This window comes from Pogona vitticeps, chromosome 4, assembly GCF_051106095.1.
Source record: "Pogona vitticeps strain Pit_001003342236 chromosome 4, PviZW2.1, whole genome shotgun sequence".
NCBI classification, from domain to species: Eukaryota; Metazoa; Chordata; class Lepidosauria; order Squamata; family Agamidae; genus Pogona; species Pogona vitticeps.
Window position 1 is genome coordinate 179,517,313 of NC_135786.1, and position 27,590 is coordinate 179,544,902.

At 39.6% G+C, this 27,590-nt stretch overlaps 1 protein-coding gene across 6 annotated transcripts in view; it reads right to left on the minus strand.

Moving 5' to 3' along the window:
* The window catches only part of GNAL (G protein subunit alpha L), a 148,150-nt gene that overhangs the window by 33,295 nt on the left and 87,265 nt on the right, over positions 1 to 27,590 (minus strand). For all 6 annotated transcript variants that reach the window (XM_072998797.2, XM_020793527.3, XM_020793525.3 and 3 more), the window contains exon 5: positions 16,353 to 16,450. In XM_072998797.2, coding sequence (XP_072854898.1) covers positions 16,353 to 16,450 — 98 coding nt within the window. The remainder of the gene's footprint in view (positions 1 to 16,352; positions 16,451 to 27,590) is intronic.

Here is a 27,590-nt window from a genome sequence, read left to right on the forward strand (position 1 = left end):
CTTTCAGTAATCTGTTGTTTATGATGAACAGATACTTGTCTTCAAGAAAGTTGAGGTGTATCTCCCTCCTGGCAAACTGCTTTATATATATGATAGCTCATGATTCTGTAGACCCGATTTGTCCAAGTTCAGCTCTCTAATTCTGCCTGATAAAGTTGTGCCTCTAGCTTTGGATCCCATCTTTATGAAAGAGTGGGACTTCAACACCACTAATCCTGGCCTACTATATTATTGCCCACCCAATCCTGGAATAAAGACGCGAGACAAAATTATTGGATCAAATGCGGGCCACACTTTATTGAATAGAAGCTGTCTTTGTCCCCAATAGGCAAAATATAAGGGGCCTGCTGTAGTGCGGAAAAAGGTGACAGGTAGGGGTAACCAATACCCCTTGATCATAAATTGGGCGAGTCACCGACCCCAGGTTCCAGCAGTCTACCAGACAGCAGGAACCCGGCTGGCCGCTAATTAAACACCCCCAGACCTCAAGACATCTTTTCTTGATGACTGTTGGTCCGGAAGTGGCCCAGCGCATCCTTCCCGCACCGGCCCTGTAATCGCACGATCCGCAGAGCCAGGAGGTCGGATGCGCTGTTGGCTTACCTGAAATTACAAATGGGACACACCGAAAATACCTGTTTTTCCACACTACTCGCCAGTGTGACCGAAATATGCCACCAAATTGCCAACAACCCTTATCCAGTGTGGGATAGGCGAAAAATCCCCCCATCCAAGAGCCAATCAGGATGAAGGTCAAAAATTCCTATCCGGCCCCAAAATGGCGACCCAAATCACACTAGAAATAGGGAGGGTGGGTGGGTGCCCGAAAAGGAAAGAGGGCAAAGCGCGGGAAGCGCGCACTTAAATGTTCGCGCTTCCCCGCCCATTAATTATGACGTTTACTGAGCTGTCTCACGCCCTCCAGGCTGGTGGGCAAACGGCAGCGGTGCCCCATCCAGGTCGGTAAAACCGACCGTCAGGCGGCTGGATCCTTCTTACCCAAGCCCAAGATCAGTGTTCTAAACCAGTGGTTCTTAACTTTTTTGAAAGAAATGCCCCCTTGAGCCATTGATGAAGTTATCATTACCCCCCTCCCTGCGGCGCCACGGTGCCACCACGGGGAAGGGGACGATGATAACTTCCTCAATGGTGGCAGCACCACATCCGCTGCTAGCAGCAGCTGCTCTGGATCCAGTGGCGCGGCGGCGGTGCAGCACCGCCATGGGGAGTGAGGCAATGATAACTTCCTCAATGGCGGTGCTGGCAGCGCCACACTGGCTGCCAGCACGACGCTCCTTTTCATTCCATCGCCCCCCTGAAAAACAAAATCGCCCCCTGGGGAGGCGATATCACCTAGGTTAATAACCACTGTTCTAAACCACTTCTATTTCTAAAATATTTTAGTTGGGCATCTCTTTCCTCCTAAGTAGTCTAGGAAGTGGTGGGTTGCTTCCATATGAGTGGATCTAGCATAATAAATAATTCTTCTTCCACTGTAAGCCATGAACAGAACTGGACATGAGTCCCAACGCTATTCCAGAAATTGCACAACTACATTTTTCTTATACTTATATCCTTTTTTTCCCCCAAGAAGCTCAAGGAAGCATGTAAGGTTCTCCCCCTCGTATTTTATCCACATAGCCTTATGAGCTAGGTTAATCTGACACAAAGAGACTGGCCCAAAGTCACCCAGGACTTCAAGGCTGAGGAAACTTGTGTTTCTCCTGCTGCTGTCCAATACTTTGATTCAGAGTCACTGAAGATGGAGAAAGGAAAGGTCCAATTCACCTGATTTGCTATGGAAGGTGAGAAATCCACTAAACATTGATGTTTATGATTGCTTATTACTATATATGAAATGTAAAACAAATCACAAAAATGTTTAATATTTGATTTGGGTAAGATGTGCAGTTTAATTAGGAAAAACCTATGTTTAAAAAATTCTGACAATTTAAAAAAATTCTGGCTGGCATTATAGTGGTAAGTAAAGAATTAGTTAAAAAATAATGGAGGTTATAAAATAATGCCAACTGCAAAGGTTTAAGGAGCATGTATGGTTTGCTATATTTGGCTCACCTGATATAAAATGGTCCTCAAAAACATCCAACTAGTACTGCCAATCATAAGACACTGTGCAGCCACTCCATCATTTCCTCTTTTGTGGTGTGTAGAATGGAAACATAAAATATAGAATATATCATAGGAAAACATGGGGAAATAGTGTTGTATTGTCTTCCTACAAAATTCAGTGAATGGGACAGCACAGCATGATAGAGTCCTACTTTGGAAGCCCTATAAGAAAAAAATGCATGTAGCACAGGGAAAATTTTTAGAGGATTAAAAATGGACGGAGCTCTCATGTGGATCCCTGCAAAATGTTAGTGACTCACACATGGTGATTCCATACTGAAAACCACATATAGAGGGATATTTCAAAAAACCACAGTTTCTTTCCCATATCTGCTCTCTGGAGCTTATGTATAAAGTTTTATAATTTTAATGAGCTGATACTCTGAAGAACAGGGTAGCCCAGTGCCTATTAGAATAGAAACAGATTTTATAAGCATCCCAGTGTTAGAAGTACTTGATGTGGTAATAAGTGTTTTGAGCTTGATACCAGTCCTCTTTGTTAGTATTTATTATCTAAATAATTAGCTACATTTGAGGATATTAGTGCTTAATCTTGCAATCCAACAGATTGCTAGCCATGACCTTAACTGGAGAGAGGCTAATCCACTTCTATTGCTATCCCAGAAGAAAATATATATGTAACACAACTTCTTAAAATGCGTTGCCAATGTATTTTTAAAAGTCATTTTATCAACAAAATTACTATCAAATTTTATAATATATCAGAATGACCATGATCCAATAAAGCTGTTTTGACTGAACTACTTCCATTAGAGGCATCCTTAAAGCATGCTCTGGATGGCTGGGAAATCCTTCAAAGCAGATTTCTGGATGTAGAAAGGCCTCCAAAGAGGAGGGAAAGTAAGTTCTTTTGCACTGGGTGACTGCTGTTAGGATAGGGCTAGCCGTTTGCCGAGCTCTATCTAAATCCATGTGTTTCAAGAGCAGAAATTACTGCTTGATTATCAATGAATATAACATATGAGGAGGCTATCTTTATTGAAAAAAGATCTTGTGTAAGTTCTATATTGTTTTGCATTATATGAATATACTGTACATATCATACACTGAGTTTAAAAGGATCCAGAAGTCTCCCAATGTAATGATCCATTGAAAAATAAAATTCATATAAGTCCCACAATTGCAACCTACATAAAGTGTGAGATCCAAATGCCTAGATGTGTGTGTGTGTGTACAGTATATATATATACAGTATATACAGTGTGTGTGTGTGTGTATATATACAGTATATATACAGTATATAATATATACAGTATATATAGTGTGTGTGTATATATATACAGTATATATACAGTATATATACAGTATATATATACATATATATATATACACACACACATACACACATATATATACATATACCTGTACTGTATATATACTGTGTGTGTGTACACACACACACACACACACACACACACACACATATATATATATATACACATATACACACACACACACACACACACACACACACACACACACACACACGATTATACATACACATATAGTATGTATAAAGGGGGTCTGCTAACCAAGAAGTCTCTCAAAGAAGGAATGGATTGTTATTCACTCTACACACTTTCTGCAATGGGGAACCTCCACGGATACATCTGCAGGCTCTGAGGATCAGAGAAACCTGAAGACATTCTTGCACCAAAGAAGAACCCCTTCTTCCAGAAACAGACACATTGTGGGGAATGGGAATAAATAAACAAGATAGTAGGAGATTGGGAAGAACAACTGTGGAGAGTATGAGGTGAAATAAATAAATAAATAAATAAATAAATAAATAAATAAATAAATAAAGAAATAAAGAAAGAAAGAAAGAAAGAAAGAAAGAAAGAAAGAAAGTTTGTTTGTTCGTTCGTTCGTTCAAACAAACAAACAAACAAACAAACAAACAAACAAAGAAACAAACAGTGAAGATATAGCACTTCACAACAATGTGTTGTCAAGTTTCAAGTTTGTTTGGTAGTGTCAAATTTCAGGCAGAAGACCAGCATATATTACTGACATTATAGAGATGTGCCGATTATTTCTGCATGAAAAATAAGATCTGAATGTTGCTGTTAACTGTATTTGATGACATTTAATTCCTGCTATTCTAATAAATATGTCATAAACACACACACATACACACACACACACACACACACACACACACACACACACACACACACACACACACACACACACACACACACACACACACACACACACACACACACACACACACAAAAGCCTTGAAATAAACATCAGACTCCAACTTGTTTACATGTATGGATCTCAGATTGCTTTAGCCTCAGTTCAAATTTCATCTGTCACTTCTGGGTAGGATCATTAATAAAGTATAATGAATACAAAAACTAAATCACTTGGGGCCAGAAAAAGGGATGTCTCCAAATGATTTTTCTCTGTGTTTTTGTTTAATATTCCCCCTGGAAAACATTTCTACTGGCCTATAAGAAGAAAGTTCTTCTAAAACAATTTTTAAAGATGATCAATAGTAGCCAGATTCTTTAGTCCTAAAACTCACATGTGGTTCTATTTTAATTCTGATTATTGCACTAAAGTGATCACTAGGAATTATCACATATTGAAAACAACAATACATACATGACATCATCACCATGTCATAGCTGTCATTTCCACTAGGTCATTTCCAGTAGCTGTGAATGCAGCACATGTGAGTGCTGGCCCTCCTGCACCATCTTCCTAAATCCAGGAATCCAGTGAAGGGATTTTGAACAAAATTTTGCAAGCCATTTCTTTAACCCACAGTCATCTTTCAAAAGTGGGGACCCAATGGGAAGCTTCGGCTTCTATCTGCCCTTATTGCATTTGTGTTTTATTGGAAATTATCAGAAAAAATTGAATCCTGCCTACCATCATATCTAGTTATACCATTCCTACCAGAAAATGCTTGTAAACTCTTAATGTTGGTGTGTGTGTCATAAAAAGATGTTCGCATATGTATGCAGACTCATGGCCAAAAGACCTTTAACAGGCACAAAAGACCTTTAACAGGCACAATCAGAATGCTGAAACAAACACAGGGGTTCACACACAGCAAATCCAACTGCTGCAAAATGGGCTAGCAATGCACCTCTTTTGCTCTGTTGTGGCCAGGCAGAAAGCTCCACAAACAGCTGCACAAACGATTCAGAACAGTAATCAAGGTTTCAAAAAGCATTAACAAGCATGATCAAGTTCTGATTTTTAAACAATCTAATCTATTAAAGCAAAGCCATCCTTGGATGCAGCAAAAACCCTTTTTGTATGTTTTCCCAGGCTTCAATGCTTACATGGGAGTGAGTCCCACTCAGTGATTGTCATTTCTGAGTACAATGTATTCTTGGATTCTTTCCTCAGATAGACCAGCAATCTCAACTAAAATTACAGTCGACAGCTTTGCCTTACGTAACATCTCTCTCTCTCTCTCTCACACACACACACACACACACATACACAGAGTACAGCAGTACAGTATATATATCGTATAGCAACATGATATACAAATGAAATTCATTCATTATGAATATGCACAATATCATGTAAAATGAAATTAATTCTAGGCCTAAGTAACTCATACATAATTTACATACTGAATTAATAGATTTTAACTGCTCATGCCTTCTTCACTGAAGCCTTCCTCTGTAGACACATGACTGACAGAGATAGTGCTTCTGTTTCCACAGCAACCTACACTCTACAAATTCAGCTGGCTCTTCAGACCTGCTTTTCTTTATTATCTATATATAACTGAGCTACTAAAATCTATAGGAGCCTGTTTTTTTTCTTTTAAAAAAATCTTCAAATTCTGTGTTTAATGCTCACTAAGTTTAAAGACATTTCACTATTATTTCCTTACCTTTGTATGCTAAGCCCTAAAACAATAAATTCTAATTGTTGTGTGGTCAGAGCAAAATAAAAGACAATAAAGTAAAATAAAATAAAATAAAATAAAATCCCGCCACCACAGTTGCATGGGATCAGGGAGGTCTAGCGTGGAAGGAGGAAAGAAAGGACAATACAGGGCAGTAAGCAAGCTCTGCATTTGGCATGCAGGCAGAGCCAGCTAGGATCTTCTGGCAGTGAGCGGAGTCTTGGCTTAATTAGGGCGGACAGAGCTGTACCTGACTTCCAGACCAGAATGCTAGCCAATTGTTCCAGCTAGACTCTGTCACATGGCTGAAATGCAAGAACTGTTTGTGCAAACAGGAATCAGCCTCCTTTTGCAACCTTGACAACTGCTTGTACAAACTTCGTTGTACAAGAATATAGCCACCTCTATATTAAGTTCAATTCTTTAAAATACTCTCCAATTTATAAACGGGATTATTATGATTCAAAATGCCAGGAAATGGTTGCACCATATTGTGCTTGCATTGCCAGCAGAAAAAAGGATGTCAAACTTTACATAGTGAAGGCTAGCCTGAATGTTGACAACATCAATGACAGCAGCTAAGATGATGTACAGGTTACCCTCTTTGTGCTCACTATGATTCATATTTGTTGAAAAACAGTCCTGACAATTGCTTTGTGTTGGGGTGAGAAGTGGTTAACTGATGAAAAAAAGGACTCTGCTTCTAGGATTTTCTCTTATGTGGTGTTATTTTGTAAATGGGTGTAGCAATATCAGACCATTTTCTGCAATTTTGAATCACGGATACAGGAAGCACAATATCTCATGTTCGCAAACTGGAGGATTTTTAAAACAATTTAATTATTTAGGGAAATAGTGTAATCTTTCCTGAAAGATTCTTAGTATGTGGGAGTAATTTTATATAAAAGGTGCCAATACTTTGTTTATATCAATTCTATGAAAAATTGGTATTTTAGATACACTAAAATAGCAGAAGACAGAAAAGGCAAGGGCCATGTTCAAGCAATTCCTTCGTAGATATATGAAAAAAATAAATTATATTTTGACTTACTGGGATAAAGTAAGATTTCCTTAAAATAGGAGTAATGATAAAAGAAAATTCTATGGAAATGCATGCATGGAAGCCATTCTAGAGTTTTATGGCAATTTTTAATGAAAACTGATGTCAGGATTACAATTAGAGTGAGGGTCACACCGTGTGGCTACATGAGTGATGGGGATCAAGCTAGGCTGGGCTGCTTTGGAATGGCTGGGCCTGACTAGAGCAATCTAGTCAAGCCCGAATGCTCTGAGAAATTCCTTTTTCATCTTCTGATGTTTAGGCCAAATTCTTCAACAATATTTGGTTCTGCTTTGTTTCCTTTTTTTTTTTTTTTGGATTCAAGTCACAATTAAAAACATATCTTGTTTAGGTGTGTAACCAATTTCCTCCTGGAAGTTTGCATGGAAGCCTTCCATCTTGCTTCTGTATTGGAGCAACTCCATTTCTTCTGAGCTTGTCGTTTCACTTGACCAACTGAAAATGTCCCACTCCAGTCCACTTTAGTTTATTGACACCAAGCACTCTAATGTTCAAATATCCTATTTCTTGTTTTAAAGTTTCCAGTTTACCTTGATTCATATTTCTCATTTCCATGTTCTAATTATACAGTATGCAACATCAGACTTTTCTTTCACCTCTGTGCATGTTAGCCACCAGATGTTCTTTTGGCTTTAATCTAATTGTGTCATTAGTAACACCACTACTTGTCCTTTGCTCTTCCCCAGTAGGTGATTGATTGCTTTCTGACCTGGAAGCCTCATCTTCTAGCACTATACACCTTCTTTCATTTTGGACTCTTTCATCCCAGGGGTTCAAATAAGAAAGGCTCAGCAATAGTTTACTATCAAGGTTCCCTCTAAGGTGTGACAGAACCTTGATGGTAAACTAACTATGCACCATCAGTGATCGTTTTCAGCCCCTTTTGTTCTGGTCATACTGGAACCCCATGTGCAGGGGGGGTTGCATGTGCAATAGAGCCCCACCAAGCATGGCTGCAAATTAGGGGGAACATTGTTTATCATTGCTGCCTTCTGTGCAGTACTAACAAAAGTTAGCTTGAATGTCATTGCCACTGCCTGTGAAAGATCCTCTGCCAGTGTCACCTTCAGCTACCTGCTCCCCAGTAGCTGCACTCCAGATGTTTCTACATCCCCAATTACGATTTGAGCCTTGTGGCACAGTGGTTAAACTGCTGTACTGCAGCCAAAACTGTGCTCATGACCCGGGGTTCAGTCCCAGGTAGCCAGCTCAAGGTTGACACAGGCTTCTATCCTTCCAAGGTCGGTAAAATGAGTACCCAGCTTGTGTGGGGGGGGGCAATGTGTAGCCTGTATAATTAACTTGTAAACCGCCCAGAGAGTGCTTGAATCGCTATTGGGAGGTATATAAGCAGCACATTTTTTGCTTTGCTTTTGAATTATTCCTTCTCTTCTGCTGATGCAGCTGTTACTCCTGAAGAGGGTGGATGTATTTTAGTCTGATGCCTCAGCTGTGAGTCCCGGCTTGTAATGGAATCTAGCATCCTGATGTCATTGTTCTTGGCTTCTCTGACACATTCAGTCTTCCTCACTATATTAAGATGTGCATCCAAGAAAGGGGCAGTTGTTGTAGTAGGGGCATTATATGCTCCCTATAACTAGCCCCAGTCAGTAGTCTGGCAGCTGCATTTTGAACCATCTTCAAAGGACATCTCCTGTAATGCAAATTATAGTACAGTGGTGCCTCGCATAATGAGCGCACCATTTAACGATGAATCCGGAACGGATTAACCTCGCTATGCGGGGCACCACTGTAATCAAAATGGGATGTAACCAAGTGGCATGTCACTGTATAAAATCTGACATATAAAGGAATGGATGCAGATGGTGCACCAGTTTTAACTGTGCAAATGCATTCCTGGCCATTGCTGAAACCTGGGCATCCAGGCACAGGAATGAATCCAGAAGTGCACCTGAGTTCTCTCCCTCCCTCCCTCCCTCCCTCTGTGTAACCCCATCCAGCACAGGTTACATAGACAAAAATACACATTTGAAACAACTACATTTTTTCTGAGATGCATTCATCAATATAATGATATAGAAATTCTGTTCTGGAATTATTCAGAAGCCTTTCATTTATGATTTCTTTATAATACAAGCTCCACTGATATTGATGGCTTTTGTTTATAGTGTACCAAAGGGGTAGTCCCCATGATACTCTCACACGGTAACTGGCCATTTTTTTTCCTTTCATAACACTGCTGACTCTAAAAATAGTCACTGCTTGCTTTGACTACACTTCTGATTTTACTGCAAATGGGAGATGAAATGTTTCCCTTGTTAGAAATCAGCACTGAATGGCTATAGAAAAAGGGCTTGTCTGTGAACCATGGATATGAAGAAAGGTTTGCTGTAAATAGGGGTTCTAATGACAGCACATTCAGTGTTAACTTTTTAAAGAACTGGGTCTACCATCAGTTTTCAAGAAGCTCTAGAACTGTCAAAATTATATTTAGCTTGGGCAAGAAATTATCTCCAGGGTCTATACATTCCAAGTCTCTAAAAAAGGCGTGTGTGTGGGGGGGAAACAATAAATGTTTTGTTATAGATATAGATCATTGCATTTAGTTAATCTCTTGGCAACCAAACAGATCCCTACCTACGTGCCAAACTCTGTAGGAGCTATATGTAGAACTGGCTTCTACATGCACATCCCTGGGTAGGAGGGTAAATCTCCAAAATGATACGGCGTGAAGCTGCCTCTGGTTGGAAGCAGTATATAGCTCCTAAATATAAATATCATTCCCATACTCCTCTACTACTGACCAAATGTAATCAGAGTGACATGCATGCAGGCCTCAGTTGAGCTCACATAATTTAAAGAAAATAATGGGCAAAATCCTGTTGCGTAATTTTGCACCCAGCATAACTCTGATCAGGTGCAAGGAACATTTAATTTACACTAATTAAAAGCTCCCTATTCCCCTGTTTTATGTTCTGAGGCTCCTTATGGCTCACGTTTGCTCTAGGAAAGCCTTTGGGGGTCTTTAAACATCAAAAATCACCACAGCTGACCAGTGGTAATTTTTGACCTTTTAGCCCCCACCCCCGTCCCAAGGCTTCCAAAGACTTCCCCAAAAGGGAAACCCCGGGGAGCTTCTGCATCTAAAATAGAGGGGCAGGAAGGTTTTAATTAGTATAATTTAAATGTATCTTGTGTCAAGCTAATCCAGGTGCAAAGTTATGCAACAGGATTTTGTCCAATGTGTTTTAAAAAGCAGGCAGACCTTTAGCAACTGACCTCACTTGTTGAGGAAAGGACTCTTCGTGGAATATTTTTCTTTTATTCTTTAATATTGTATGATGATGCAACAAATTGCAGCTAATTAACAATGTGCTAGTTATATGGCTGGTCATATTATAGTCATGCTACCATGCAAGCAACTAGATACGACTAGCACCTCACTAAGCAGCTGTAGTTTGCCAACGTGACTTACATGATTTTGTTGACTCTAATAAGATCCAGAAATATATAATCTCATATTTTAAGCATATGCTAATTAGAAATGCTGTCAGCTTTGGTGGCTTTTCTTATCACAGATTAATTGTACCTGCTACATCCAGTAAAACTGGCAGGGCTTACAGTAGTATCAGGCATGTTACTCGAGATGAGACTTTTGTATTTTTTAGAATCTAGAAGTCTGCTGGAATTGCTCCAATTAGAATTCTTGAATCAGCCCCCAAAAGCGCTCTCACACGTTTGATATTTTACAGCTACTACATAAATGATAAAAGATAAGCTCTGTGGCACTGCAAAGCAGTAGGGATTTCATAGTCTTCCTGCCTATTATCCTCCATATAGGATGCCTCTCAGGAAACTACCATACCCCTCGTGCCCCAAGAGGTGCTAGCCTCCCAAATTCTGGTTGGCGCTATTCCAGCAGATGTCTAGCTGATGTAGCCCAACAAAATAAGAAATGCACATTCCTACATGCTACATGTCCTCAATTAACTTGAATGAGAAGAGGAATTCCTCTGATGGTACCCATATGCTATACAATATGAAAAGCATGCCTTCATAAACCTTTTCACAACCTTGCACCCTCCCGGTGTGATGGGCTACAGTTTTCAACAAACATAGCCAGTATGGCTAAACTTGCTGTGAAAATCAGTTCTGAGAACTATGTTCTCGCAGTTCAAGAGCTTTTGGCTAAATAAGCACTGGATTAATGAGTACTGATCAAGGAAGAAAGGCTTACATTTAAGAGTGTTCTCTGAAAGTGAAAAGAAGCTTCTGCTCACGTAAGATGAAGGCTGAGTTTTAGTGATCCCCACTTACTTCTACCAGCTATTGCTCTGTTCCTGAGGGTACACAAATCCTGAAGAACAAATTTCGAGGGCTATGGGAAGCTGTGGAGGGAAGATGCAGCCAGAAATCCTCCCCCTGTTCACAGAAAGAAAGCTGGAATCCAAACTAAAAAGCCTGGCTCTTACCACTAGATCCTTTTATTTGTGCAATTTTAAGGTACCACATGCATTTTAACTTGAAAGGAAAAGAGGAATGGAACAAGATAGCCACTGAAGCTGTTGCATTTGTGTCTACCCAGAGAGGTGGCACTATGAAGAACAGAGGGAAAAATATTTCACACTTCTCTATATGAGTTAAGTTAAAGGGACTTCACTCAAATTGTTATTTTTCCTTTGTTCTCTTCTAGAGCGGTTCTTGTGAGGTGGCTTCTTTAATAGGGAGAATTTTTAAAAATGGAACACAAAGAACATAAACACCCAGCCAGTTATGCTTGATTACTACAAATTAGTATTTAAGTATGAAGTTTTTTCATTCAAGAATTGTTTAACAGCAGCAGTGGTAGACTGCACATTGAGGTGGTAGTGCTCAAAAAAGTTGATGCAACTATGTAGCCATTCTGAATATTTGGTGCAACAGAACTTCTTGGGAGAGGGCAACTGAGATTCAGATTGCTCTAGTGCAGTGGTTCTTAACCTTTTTGAAAGAAACGCCCCCTTGAGCCATTGAGGAAGTTATCATCGCCCCCCTCTTATTTCTTATTATATCTTATTTATTTATTTATTTATTTATTTATTTATTTATTTATTTGTTTGTTTGTTTGTTTGTTTGTTTGTTTGTTTGTTTAAGACACTTAAATCCAATGATCCCTGAAAACAAAATTCAATTCCAAGAAAATGAAATACCCGCAAAAAGTAACATTTAATGATTTAGTTGCAAGCGAATTTTAAGACTCAAAAAGAAATATAAAAAGGGCATAAAATGCAGGAACTAAAAATTTCAAGACGAAAACTCTGAAACTAAATTAAGATAGGAGGAAAATATATATTCATGCACATTGTAAAAAGGCTGCAGCCATCTTCACAGGTTTGGCTTGCTCCAGTGCCCCCTACCGCCCCCTTCTGCTCCAGCGCCCCCATGCCGCCCCTTTTCGTTCTACCGCCCCCCTGAAAAATGAAATCGCCCCCTGGGGGGCATTATCGCCCAGGTTAAGAACCACTGCTCTAGTGGAGTGTAGTCGGATGGAACTGGGAGCAGGTGTGCCTGACAGTTTGTAAGCGAAGTTAATAGTGTGAGTGATCCATTGGGGTACTCCTCTTTTGTAAACACAAATCATTCGTGTTTAAGAAGTCCTCTTTAGCAATCAACAAAAAAATACTAAATAAATTGAACTTTTTTTGTGTTTAGGTCATTCATCAAGACACAAAACATCCATCCTGACAGTTCACCTTATGGCTAGCAGCCATACTGCCCTTTCAGCAAATTTTGTTTTATCAAACTCAAACTGAGAAAGCTGTATTGTTATTTGCAGTTTTCAAAGCCGTATGTCTCTATTCTGTTCTTACAGTCCTTGACCTCAGGGCCTTATTCCAGAAAAAGTATGTGAAGTGATTATACAGGATGGGACTTTTGTTATCTTTAGGACTTTTGTTCCCAGAATTTGCCCAGAACTCCCAGGCAGAATTAAGGGAGTGAAACCTCTGAAACCGAAAAGGGTCATACCGGCTTTCCCTACTTCCATTCTCTTCCTGTGCTGTTTCTTCTTCAAACAGCAAGAAAAGCGCCTACTGCACTTTTGGTTTGAAGAATTTCACTCCTGTAATTCTCCATGAACGGTTCTGGCTGCATTCTGGGAGAGGAAATCATAAAAACATGAAAGCCTCAACCCTAATACATAACACTGAATCTCAAATTAATTTTGCTCTCTATCTAAACACTAGAGAAAATGAAAACCACTGAAGTCTTGGGTATATTTTTGGGTGATGGTTTTCAAGGGTTCCCCTACTTCTCTATTTTCAGTATGCAGAAGCCCAGTGAAGACAGAAAAAAGTTCTTCCTTCCAAGCCATTGCAACACACCAACAAATGTAGTCCATAAACATTCTAAGAACAGTAAACAAAGGGGGTGGTTGATTGGCAAAAGAAAAATATGTGGGAAGGTCTTCAATTTACATATTAAATTACTGACCAACTCCGCTTCTAGATTCTCAATCCAGCTCTAACCACCTGTTTCAAAGTTTAACGCATAGAGATCTTCACATAAACTCCTGTGCATTCTGCCTATCATTAAGTGTACACATGTATGGACCGGGACGCCAGTTAGTAAGGAGAACTAGAACACTGTGATTCAATCTGATCTAAAATGCAAAATTCCTAAAATTACCAAGGAAGTACCTAGCAATCGCTCTTAGAAATCAAATATGAATTAATATGTGATTGCTTCCTAGCTCTGGAGATTCCTGGATATAAGAGATTATTTACATCCATTTCAATCTCGCTTCAGGCTAGTGCACGGGTTGGAAACAACTTTGGTCATCTTAATGGATGATCTATATCAGGAAACAGATAGAGGGATTATGTCCCTGCTAGTTTTGCTGGACCTCTAAGTGGCTTTTTATGAACTGACAAAGATATCCTTCTGGATTACCTCTTGGGGTTAGTACTTGGTGGCATTGCTATACAGTGGCTCTGGTTCTTCCTAGAGAGCCAGTATCAGAAGCTGGTGTTAGAGACTCCTCTTTGATATGGTGGAAGCTGGCCTGTAGTGTTCCTCAAGCCTCTGTCTTGTCTCCTATACTACTTAATGCATACATGAAGCTGCTTAAGAGAGGGTATGTGGAGTTTCCTACAACAGCTTTATTGACTACCAGCCCATGTCCTGGAACATTTTAATGTGCTGGTTATGCTCTATGAAGCCCTATATGAAACTGGCTACAGCCTATCTGAAAGTCCATATTCTCCCATATAAGCCTACCTGGGCTTTGGTACCTATTGAAAGATCTTTCTCATGGCCCTACCACTTTCAATCCATTTTGGTGTGAATTCAAGAGAAAGCCTTCTCTGTGGCTGTTCCCAGACTCTGCAGCTCCTTCCGAATAAAGGGCAGGTCTGCCCCCCTTCCTTTCAACAAAGATCTAATGAATTGTGCTTTATTTATTTATTTATTTATTTATTTATTTATTTATTTATTTATTTATTTATTTATTTATTTATTTATTTATTTATATCCCGCCTATCTAGTCATTTCGACTTCTACCACAAGCAACAAAAGAATGTATCTCATATATGCCTTTACATGAAACAAACTATAAAATAAACGGGAAAACTGTGTTGGCCAAAGGACAAATTCCAAAATCCATGTTATAGTTATATTTTATTACACCAACTAAAAGGACCTAAACATGCACAATCTTTCAGGATAACCAATTCCGCCATCAAGCATATTACGAAGAGGTCGGAGTGGGAGGGACGTGGTGGTGCTGCGGGCTAAACCGCAGAAGCCTGTGCTGCAGGGTCAGAAGACCAAGCAGTTGTGAGATCGAATCCACGCGACGGAGTGAGCTCCCGTCGCTTGTCCCAGCTCCCGCCAACCTAGCGGTTCAAAATCATGCAAATGCAAGTAGATAAATAGGGACCACTTCGGTGGGAAGGTAACAGCGTTCCGTGTCTAAGTCGCACTGGCCATGTGACCACGGAAGATTGTCTTCGGACAAACGCTGGCTCTATGGCTTGGAAACGGGGATGAGCACCGTCCCCTAAAGTCGAACACGACTGGACAAAAATTGTCAAGGGGAGCCTTTACCTTTACCTTTATCGGAGTGGGAGAGTTCACTGTTAGAACCATGTAATCTGTATGTTGTCTTAAGATGTAAAGGAGAAATATTTGCACATCTATCAAAGGGTTCATCTGGTGTTAGATTTTAGCTTTACTGTGAATGAGGCACAGGAGCAAGAAACTTCAAATCTCTAACACACCAAACTCCTGTTCAGTTTCACAACCACAGCTCCATTAGTATCCCTTGTTAAGGAACTGGAGGCCTCGAACTGACCAGAAACAATTTTGGGCTTCTGGGGCTTGCTGTATGTCCAAAAAAGAGATCCAGATTTTATTGTTTTTATGGCCTTTCTTATTCCCTGTAAAATTAGGTGCCAAATGCAATTTTATTTATTTATTTACAGCATTATAGCTCTTTCAATAATGATGGTTGTGAAGGGTGATAGTATAATTTTAAAAAAAGTAAGCAGGTAGCTTTGTAGAGTTATTTCTTATTCACAGAATCACTCATCTGCTCATATATACCCAAAATATATAACCATCACCACCACTATTATATGCATTTCTCTTTCCAAACATCCTCAGTCATTTCACAAAAAGATAAGCAAACAATAATGTCATGCTTCTTTAATAAACAATGTTTTATAAAAAAATTATTTCTGGAACAATATAAGCAATATACTGTAAGCATAACTGTTTTAGTTTGATGCAAAAATAAATCAAGTTTTGTCAGAGATATCCAAAACACATACAGTATAACCAAGTAAGAGATCCTGCTTGGTCACAGTTTTTCCCCATAAATCCTCTACTATATACTGAAATGGCTCTTGCTTCAAAAAAGTTCAGATGAGCTGAATGACAAAGATGGACCAAGAATGTACTTAGAGCTTCATTATTTTTAAACTCTGTCCTTTATTTAAAAGGACATTTCTGAAAAAGAGAAAGCATATCACAAACTAAAATAATCACACCTATATGTGTGGGTAACACCCCTTGATGCATTTAAAATAAATTTAATGATCAGAAACAGAAGGTAAAGGTGTAAGCTAAGACACTCAAGCAGAGATGTGGCTCAGACAAAATTGATATAAACAGTTTACTGAAAACATCTCCCTGAATCAGAACAAACAAACCCTCTGCATGTTTCCACTATCCCCTACGTCTAAATTTAGATATATTTTTAAGAAGTACATTTTTTCTGTAAGCTGCACTTACTATTGTGCACAATCAATCAGTTGGTATTCATTTGATCTCTCAAAACACGCCTTTACTCCTTCGTCGTCCCAGAGCTTTTTTGCATGTTCAAAGAATTCCTGAAAATTAGAAGTGTAGTAGCATATTAATTTTGATGAAATATTTAAACAATTACACATTTAACATTAATAATTATAACTTCAGGATGCCATGCAGCCCACTGAGGTTGCACCTCAAATGCTCAGGGGCAGATGCCAAAACATACAGCTTTCCTCCAAATATTCTTTTATTATCTGTTCTAATAGGAAACATTTACTTCATTTTAAAATGAATACTCTAAAAGTTGTGATACTTACTATAAATCTGCTATTTTTAAGGTGGTATAAGACACTTTTTAATTGTAAAGAATATAATTCTCATTTATTTCACATATACTTGAGGATCCACAATCATTGTCATTCGTTTGGGACAAGATGTTTAGCTCAAAAGGTTTGGCAATTTAATCAGAGAATCATAGAATAATGGAGTTGGAAGGGGCCTGTGTACCACCCCCTTCTCAATGCAGGACTCCAAGTCAAAGAAGATCTGACAGATGGTTGTCTAATTTTCTCTTGAATGCCTCCAGTGTTGGAAGGCTCACTACCTCCCGAGGTAATTGGTTCCATAGTCGTACTGCTCCAATAACTGCATTTGATTTGAAAGCTGTTCTCCTCTAAGGGTTACATATTTTGATTGGGATTATCATGTAAAAGCACTTTCAAAACTCCTGTTTAATCTCCAAAAAACAGATTATGTGCATATTTGACAGTATTTTTATTTATTTATTTATTGCATTTTATTTATGCATTCTGAAAAGCTAATTAACCCAAATGGGTGATGCAGAATCTATCAAGGGAAGAGTTTACCTGTATTAATGGGTACTATATTTCCATGACTGGTAAACATAATCCAATATAATTCTTATATGACTCTAAAATCATGAAATTGAACTATCAGAAACAATTGCGCAATAAATATAAGCATGTGCATCAACTCAAACTAAGAATGAAAGTATATATTGATTTGTTTTACCATGTCCTTCTAAAATGTTTTGGAAATGTTCTGCATATTTCACATTTAAATAGAGAGGCAAGTGAGAGATTAATTTCACATATGTATAAATCTTCTCCACAGGTTTTTAGTACTTGATGCAATCAGTGACTAGCTTGACAGTTCAAAGAGCCAGATAAAAAAATTGCTGTAATTATAGATGCTGTCTATCACAGTCCCCATTTAAAATGTAACCTTGAGTCATACATGGTCCTAGGAGAAGGTGGGATGTTGTTTCAAAGTTAACAGTTTTTAGAGGAAGAAGTGGGGAAAACTAGAGAGAGTTTTTTTTTCAATTAAGAACATTAATTTTTGCACACTACTCATTAGATCAGGGTTCAAAAATGTCATCATATTCAGCTCCAAAATTATTTCGAGTGTTCACTTCAAAGCATAAGGAACAAAAGTAAACAATACACATCTATATTGCTACTAAACTGAAAGTAATATTTAAGTTTAATCTGAAAATTCAGAGTTCCAGTTGACAGTTTTTGAAAAGCTGCAATCAGATTAATTCATCCAAAAGCCAGAAAACAAAATTCTGAAGAAAAGTTAATCTAATACTAGGAAGAGAACACATACCTTGTTTCCCCTAAAATAAGACCTAACCTGAAATAAGCCCTAGTGTGATTCTTCAGGATGCCCATAATATGTCCTACTCAAAAAATAAGCCCTAGTTAAGTAAAACCCTGCCCTCTACCACTGTGCAGCAATCAGAAGATGACATGACTGCATCTGAATAAATGTAGATGGTTGTACATGACAAAAATAAAACATCCCCTGAAAATAAGCCCTAATGCGTTTTTGAGCAAAAACTAATATATGACCCTGTCTTATTTTCAGGGAAACGGTATTTTTTTTTAAAAAATGTAAACAGAATGAAACATTCTATTTCAAAAACATTAGTTCTATATTCATGAGTTTGTTATTTATTTGTTTTGTATTATCCCACATTGAACATAATCAAACATTTGATTATGACTCTCTTGGTAAGTGATGAGATCTGAAATCTGTGCACTTTAGAAATGTTTTTTAGAATACTCTGTCTTTTTACTCCTCTGTAACTTTGTAAAATTAATCTGGCTTCTGCCTCACACACCCTGCTGAAACTGAGATCAATAAAATATGTTTGTAAACTAAATTCACACAATAGCAAATGTTCATAAACAATCTATCAAGCAACTTACTCTCACAAATCGTACTGACCTTTCCATTAAACTTTTTTATCAAATAGGCTAAATATTTAGAAGGCACACTTTCTTCCCTCTTCTGACACCACTGTATCACACAGAATTTCAAAAAGCTTACTGCACACTAGTCGACAACACAATGGCCAGTTCACTCTGAAGCAAGTTACTTTTCAGCTTTCAAATTTAACTGCCTCCTTTTAAGCTGACTGATATCCACTTTAAGGCTTCCTTGATCTGGCTTCCAATGAGCTCTGTTGGGGTTCCAGCTGCAAGCAGGTTCTTGTCTGGACCTTTAATGCAAGGGAAAGGATTTTTCCTAAAATGCCCTTCATAGCCACTTCCTGGGAGGACATTTTCTGGGTTTTTCTCTCCCCCCCCACCACTGCAGCACATCTGCACTACCCTAATAGAATCCAATTCCCCATCGTCCACTGCCCTTCCACGCAAGAGAAGAGGAAGGATTTAATTGGCCAATATCCTGGAAGTGGTTCTCCTCATAATTATCCAGTATTATGGGATCCAAAGAAGGTTTTTTCAACAGTAGTCTTACTAGTGCCTCCTTTAAGCATGTGGGATCCCACCCTGCTGCAAGAAGGCATTCACCACTCCTTCAACCCACTTGACCAATCCCTCTCTGGCAACTTTTATAAGCCAGGAAGGGCAAGAGTCCAACAGACAAGTGAAAGACTTTGCCTCTCCAATGGTCCTGTCCACATCATGAGGATGCCAAAAAGCAAACAAAACAAAACAAAACAAAACAGGCACCTAAGGTCCAGCATGCCATCTGGATGTGAGGACTGCACCAAATGGCATACTGGACATCTCTACTAGACCACAAGCAACCCTATTTAGCCGGCCCTATAAAATCCAGTGTTGTCGTTGTTTAGTCGTTTAGTCATGTCCGACTCTTCGTGACCCCACGGAAAAGCCAGTGTAGACATGTCCAATATCTAGTTTAACCATCTAACCTGATGAAAGGTGTTAAGTAAAGGGGTGGCTACCTGGGTGTTTGTCCTGCTCTTTGGTCAACTGTAGGGACAGGCTGGTTTGCATCTTCAGCTGGTGACCACACAACATAACTGACATTGCAAACCAGCCCATCCTCAAAACATTCTTACCTGCACCTTTCTGGTTTCCTGTCAGGGGTTACTCCTTTTAAAGTATGGGTAGAATCACTTTATTTGGTTTGGTTCCAGTATATGTCATTGCTCGGACTGAACCAAAGCTGCTAGTTGGCTGCTGTCCCTTTGCAAAAGTCACTTAACAAGGGCATAAGAGAGGAATTTTTGCATTTCTTTTTAACTATTGCTAATGCATTAGCAATGCTTCAAAAAGGCTTCTCTTAAAGCCTTCTCAAGGCATGCAGTATGTGCTATGTTGGTTAGCAACAATTAAAAAGAAAGGGTAAAAGTTTTCCTCCTTCCTTCTTCAAAGGTAAGTAGCAAGGATGATTTAATAGGAAAGCTTCCAATTTCTTAAGATCATTAACAGACTTTATCTTTTATGCTTTGCCTGGGTTGCTTAATGATCTTGAGAAATTGGAAGTTTTTCTTTTAGAGGGAAAGAAGCCTTGACCCTGTTAAACAGAGTCACTTGGGATGTGGTGTGGTTTATCCTTTCATGTGGATGCAGGGATTGCCCCAAATGACAAACCACACCTCAATACTACTCTATTTAGCATGATCTAGACTGAAAGGCCAGGATAAGTCAAACATCAAGTCACACCCAAAGACACTAAAGAGTTTGACTGTTAATTTCTTAAGGAAGCCACTGGGCTGTTTCTCCCCGATGTTTCTGTGTGTAAGCATATCAATAATCTTTGTAAAGTTCCTGTAAGCAACTGTGTTAAGACTCTACTGCTCTTGAAGATTCTCTGTTTGAATTCTATAAAAGCATATAGTACGCAGCAACATGGCTGGTTGTGAAAAATACTATACTAGTAAAAATAAAGCATTTTCTTGAAAACTTAGCTCTTTGGTTCATCAAGAAAAAGGACCAGAAGCCCTTTGGTTCTCTCTAATCTTTTGCTTTTTAAAATGAAATCCATGAGTTTCAGTCTTGTCATCCAGAGCAAGAATAAACAAATTTGTTTCATTTTGGCTGTCATATAACTTTTTCTAAGTTTAAGATTCCATCTCTAAACTTCCACATTTTAATGTCACATAGTTCCAAAACACATAGTTCTATGTCTTGCAGCCTGATGAAAATCTATATGAAGTTGAAATCGAGTTTATGGTTGTGAATTTTTAGTGGATACTACTGTCTAGTAGTCTAATAAAGGTACAGTGGTGCCTCGCTTAACGATTTTAATTGGTTCCAAAAAAAACATCGCTATGTGAAAACATTGTTAAGCGAAACACCATTTCCCATAGAGATGCATTGAAAACCGGATAATCCGTTCCGATTGGAACGGATTACCATCCTTAAGTGAAAATCCCCATAGGAAAAAACGTTAAGCGAAACCCATTGAAATGCATTGAAGCCTATTTCAATGGGAGAAAAAAATTCACAAAAAATTCAAAAAGACTCAGAACAAAGTCAAATTAAGTTAACAAAGGATTTATTAGGTGCACTAACGATTCCAAGCATTTTAAACATTTTTTAAACATTTTAGAATATTTTAAAAATAGCAAAAACGGGGCTGTAAAAAAAACGTTAAGCGAAACAAGGGGACCTAAAACTGTCATCGTTAAGTGAAGCATGGTCCCGAAATCGTTAAGCGAAAATTGCCCATAGGGAAAATCATTAAGTGAAGCACAAGATTGCTCCAAAAAAGCCATCGTTAAGTGAATTTTTCGTTGTACGAAGCAATCGTTAAGCGAGGCACCACTGTACAGTGGTGCCTCTACTTACAAACGCCCCTACATACGAACATTTTGACTTACAAACAGCTCAGGTCGCAAAATTTTACTTCTACTTGCGAACGGAGCTTACACTTACGAACACAAAAAGGCAGGGAAAAAAGGCGGGAAATTCAAATTGATAACTGTAGGTGGTGATGAGGCTGCTTCTTTGTAGCTCTTTCGCCCCAGCAGCTAGAGAGTGTGGGATCCGAGGAGGCTGCCTGCTAAGGTAAGGTGCTGCTTTATACTTTTAAAAAAGTTCTGGGTATTCTTGCCGCGTGGTTTTCGGCTGGGGGGGTTATGTTTCTGTGCTGTGATGGGTCTTTGTCGGGTTTGTTGTCCCCCCCATGTCCGATGGGGGGGCTAGTTGCTTTTTGCAGTGTTTTTTCCCCATTTCTGATGGGTCTTGGGGGGTTTGTTTTTTGGTTTCCCCCCCCCATTTCCGATAGGTATTGGGGTGTGTGTCTTGCATGCTTCTTGCTTTGTTCTCTTTGCATTTCTGATCTGCTCCATTTGTTTTGACAATAGTTCCTATATGCTTTCCTTGCCTTTTCCTTTGATTTCTGTGCATTTCCGACCTTGTCCCTTTGTTCTCTGTTCATTTCTGATCTGCTCTGTTTGTTTTTTGCAGTGGTTCCTACATGCTTTCCTTGGTTTTTCCTTTGATTTCTGTGCATTTCCGACCTTGTCCCTTTGTTCTCTGTGCATTTCTGATCTGCTCCGTTTGTTTTCTGTGCATTTGCAATGGTTCCTGCATGCTTCCCTTGCAGCTTGGGTTTGGGCTAGGTGGGGGAGATTATGTTTCTATGCTCTGATGGGTCTTGCAGACCCTTTCTGCACGGGTCTGTGCTGGCTCGTTTGCCCTAAAATGGAGTTTAGACTCAAGTCTGCCCCCCTCCCATTGCCTTCTCTCTCTCCCCCCCCTCTCTGCTCCCCAAGTGCTTGGTTTGGTTTAAAATGTGTTTTGTTTGTTTGTTTGTTTGTTTGTTTGTTTATTTATTTATTTATTTAATATCCCGCCCATCTGGTATATTCTACCACTCTGGGCGGCTACCAACAAACAAAGATGCTTGGTTTGGTTTAAAAGGTGTTTGATTTAAAAGGTGCTTGGTCCAGTTTAAAAGGTGTTTGGTTTAAAATGTGTTGGTGTAAAATTGTTCCCTATTGTTCCCTCCCTCCCTCCTTTCCTGCTCTTTTTTTAACCTAAGTCATCTTGTGTTAAAAAAATTCTCCACCTAGTGTTAGAGGATGGATTAACCGGTTTTGCATTAGTTCCTATGGGAACTAAAGCTTCAACTTACAAACGGTGCCTCTACATACAAACAAAAAACAGTCGGAACAGATTCATCAGTTTTCAGTGCATTCCTCTGGGAAATGCTGATTTGATTTATGAACATTTCGACTTAAGAACACGTTCCGGGAAAGGATTAAGTTAGTAAGTAGAGGCAAGACTGTATTATCAACGTTTGCCCTTGGATTCCATAGGAGGACCCACACAGCTTTTTCTCTTTGTTCTTCTATGTGTGTTTGCATGATTTCAAGCAACATCACCTCATATCACATGGACTGTGTCATCACTCTGTTAATGTTAATTATAACTTTGGAAACTGGTGGATTTGGAAAATACAGTGTGGGTGAAAATTCTCATATTTCCTAATTTAGACTTTTTGCAGTTCAGAGTAGATGCTGCACTACAGTCTACAGTCATGGCCAAAAATATTGGCACCCTTGCAATTCTGTCATAAAATGCAGAAAAATTGTTGCAGTTGCAAATGTTTTGGTATTCACACGTTCATTTCTTTGGTTTGCGTTGGAACCACACACACACACACACACACACACACACACACACACGCAAACACACACAAAACAGAGAAGAAAAGTCTGATCTGATACAATCCCACATAGAAACCCAAATATGGACTGGCCAAAATTATTGGCACCCTTAACTTAATATTTGGTAGCACCCCCTTTTGGGATCACCATCAAAGGCATCCTTCAGTCTCAAGAGACTATGGTAACGTGCTCTGTATGGAGGACTGAAGCTGTATGCAAAGCTGGAGTGTCCTCTCCAGAGCACAAAGCCTGGGTAAAATAATATAAACGATAGGGTGTTACAGAAGCAGCCCCTCTCCACATCACTGAAATAGTCCAATAGAAAGGCAAGAGCCAATACAACTGGTTCCAGCGATGTCACAGGAGTTGCCTTCCCAGGCTAACGAGTCCCACCTACCCGGGCTGCTCCCTCGCCGCATGGGTGATGGTCGCGCCTCCTCTCAAACCCCAATGCTGTGAGGAGAAGGAGGAGGTGCCGCCATCACCCATGCGGCGAGGGAGCAGCCCCTTTAGGGAAAGTTACAGAAAATTGAACGCAGACTTCTAAAGAATAGCAAGGAGAGACAAGAGGGCCTTCTTAAATGAACAGTGCAAAGACATAGAGGAAAATAATAGAGAAGGAAAAACCAGAGATCTGTTCAAGAAAATTGGAGATATTAAAATAATATTTTGTGTAAAGATGGAAATGATAAAGGACAAAAATGGTAGGGACCTCACAGAAGCAGAAGACATCAAGAAGAGGTGGCAAGAATACACAGAGGAATTATACCAGAAAGATTTGGATAGCCCAGACAACACAGAAAGTGTAGTTGCTGACCTTGAGCCAGACATCCTGGAGAGTGAAGTCAAGTGGGCCTTAGAAAGCATGGCTAACAACAAGGCCAGTGGAGGTGATGGCATTCCAGTTGAGCTATTTAAAATCTTAAAAGATGACGGTTAAGGTGCTACACTCAATATGACAGCAAGTTTGGACAACTGAGCAGTGGTCAGAGGATTGGAAAAGATCAGTCTACATCCCAATCCCAAAGAAAAGCAGTGCCAAAGAATGCTCCAAGTACCGTACAATTGCACTCATTTCACACGCTAGGAAGAATATGCTCAAAATCCTTGTGAAGGAGCTAAAAGTATCATTGTGGGAGGAGGATATAAAAGATTCCTCTGCTTCTTGCGAGGAAAGCGATGAAAAACCTAGACAGCATCTTAAAAAGCAGAGACATCACCTTGCCAACAAAGGTCCACATAGTCAAAGCTATGGTTTTTCCAGTAGTGATGTATGGAAGTGGGAGCTGGACCATAAAGAAGGCTGACTGCCAAAGAATTGATGCTTTTGAATTGTGGTGCTGGAGGAGACTCTTGAGAGTCCCCCGGACTGCAAGGAGAACAAACCTATCCATTTTTAAGGAAATCAACCTCGAGTGCTCACTGGAAGGGCAGATCCTGAAGCTGAGGCTCCAATACTTTGGCCATCTCATGAGAAAAGAAGACTCCCTGGAAAAGACCCTGATGTTGGGAAAGTGTGAAGGCAAGAGGAGAAGGGGACGACAGAGGACGAGATGGTTGGACAGTGTCATCGAAGCTACCAACATCAATTTGACACAACTCTGGGAGGCATTGGAAAACAGGGGAGCCTGGTGTGCTCTGTTCCATAGGGTTATGAGTCGGACACATTTTAACGACTAAACAACAAATAACAAACAACAAAAGCACCTCCTTTGGAAACAATAAGTGAAATCAGTGGCTTCCTGTAACCATGAATGAGTTTTTGACCACTCTTGCAAACTGCTCCAGGGCCTTCAGATTTGAAGGATGCTTTCTCCCAACTGCTGTTTTGAGATCTCTCCACAGGTGTTGTATGGGATTCAGATCTGGACTCATTGCTGGCCATTTCAGAACTCTCCAGTGCTTTGCTTGTAACCATTTCTGAGTGCTTTTTATAACATGTTTCAGGTCATTGTCCTACATGACCTCTGGTGGAGATGCATCTTTCAGAAGCTGGTCACTACGTTGTGCCCCAAAATTCTTTGGTAATCATCAGATTTCATGATACCATTCACACAGTCAAGGCATCCAGTGCCAGAAGCAGCAAAGCAACCCCAAAACATCTTTGAACCTCCACCATGTTTGACGGTAGGGACTGTGTTCTTTTCTTTGCAGGCCTCATTTCTTTTTTTGTAAACAGTGCCATGATGTCCTTGACCAAAAAGCTCTACTTTTGTCTCATCTGTACACAGTACGTTCTCCCAGAAGGATTGTGGTTTTATCACAAGTTTGGGCATACTCCAGTCTTCCTTTTTTTATGCCTTTGTGTCAGCAGTGGTTTCCTCCTGGGTCTCCTACCATAGCGTCCCTTTTCATTCAGATGACGATGGATAGTGCGAGCTGACACTGTTGTACCCTGTGTCTGCAGATCAGCTTGAATTTGTTTGGAAATTAATCTGGGTTCTGTATCGTGGTGGCGCTGTGGGCTAAATCGCAGAAGCCTGTGCTGCAGGGTCAGAAGTCCAAGCAGTTGTAAGATCGAATCCACGCGACAGAGTGAGCGCCTGTCGCTTGTCCCAGCTCCCGCCAACCTAGCGGTTCGAAAGCATGCAAATGCGAGTAGATAAATAGGTACCATCTCGGTGGGAAGGTAAACAGCGTTCCGTGTCTAAATCACACTGGCCATGTGACCACGGAAAGATTGTCTTTGGACAAAACGCTGGCTCTATGGCTTGAAGAGCGGGATGAGCGCCGCCCCCTAGGGTCGGACACGACTGGACAAAAATTGTCAAGGGGAACCTTTACCTTTACCTTTTTTTATCCTCCATTCGAACAAATCTTCGTTATAATTTTTCAGGAATTTTGCTCTTCCATCCACGTCCAGGGAGGTTAGCTACAGTGCCATGACCTGTAAACTTCCTGATGATATTGCGCACAATGGACACAGGAACATTAAAATCTCTGGAGATGGGCTTGTAGCCTTGAGACTGTTGATGTTTTTCCACAATTCTTTTTCTCTCACATCCAAACAACTCTTTACACTTCATTCTTTTCTCCATGCTCAGTGTCACACGCAACACAAAGGTCGAGTCAACTTTTCTCCATCTTAACCAGTTGTAAGTGTGATTACTATATTGCCCACACCTCTTACTTGCAACAGGTGTGTCTAAAAATAAATTAAAGGAGCATCACATGCTTGACAAGCAGTTATTTCTTACAATTTAGACAGGGTGCCAATAATTTTGGCCAGTGCATTTTGGGTTTCTGTGTGGCATTGTATCAGATGTGACTTCTCTGTTTTTTGTGTGTTTTTCCAACGCAAACCAAAGAAATTAACATGTGAGTACCAAAACATTTGTAACTGCAACAATTTTCTGAGAGAAGGGTCGGATTTTCTGACAGAATTGCAAGGGTGCCAATATTTTTGGCCACGACCGTATAAGTATCTTCAGTGTGCAGCAAGAATGTATAGCAATGATATCTTGTGCAATGTATAAGCTCTTCATAAACTTTCTGTTAATTCATATCACAGTTTCATTAACATATTTTATCTTTTTCTTCCTATAAATAACAAATCTATTCCAAATTCTCCACAGAGAGCACAGTATTTTAAAAACAGAAATTAAACAGTGATGTATGCTATTATTTTGTACCGACAAATTTATGACAAGAACACATGATCTTGCTGGTACTGATTTTTACCACGCTCCAAGTTGTGCATGATTTTTTAAAGTTTTAGCTTATATATTTTGCTAAAATCACAACTTGAACAGAAAGGAATAAGCATATAAATACCATATGGCAACTTGCTGGTAATACTGGCACCTACACCACAGAAAACAAATATCTGATCACATGACACTCATGTTTCTGTTTAGGAGACAGGTTATATCCCTTATGACCCTAACATTAGAATCTTTCAATTATGTATGTATATGTTTGTTCAAAGAAACTGTTTATTTTGCTAAAAGGATATGGCATATTAGTGTCTAACCTACTAACCTAGCAACAAAGACAAAGGCGGCTATAAAATACAAATAAATTGCTTGCAAGGACACAGTCTCTTTCTCTCTTTTTCTCTCTGTTTTTCCACACAACTCACAACATAAGCTTCATGAGCACACAATCTTAAAGCATAACAGTCATTAAAATCCATTTAGGAATAGCCAAATTGGCAATCAGGGGACCTGCTTAACATGATGTTCAAAGTTGCTTTGTACACCTGCTTTAGTGCACACTTAATTAAGAAGGCAACCCTTGGGAGAAGATAACCTGGAGCCCCAGTAGGACACTGTTTGTACTATAACTTCTAGCTCTGCAAT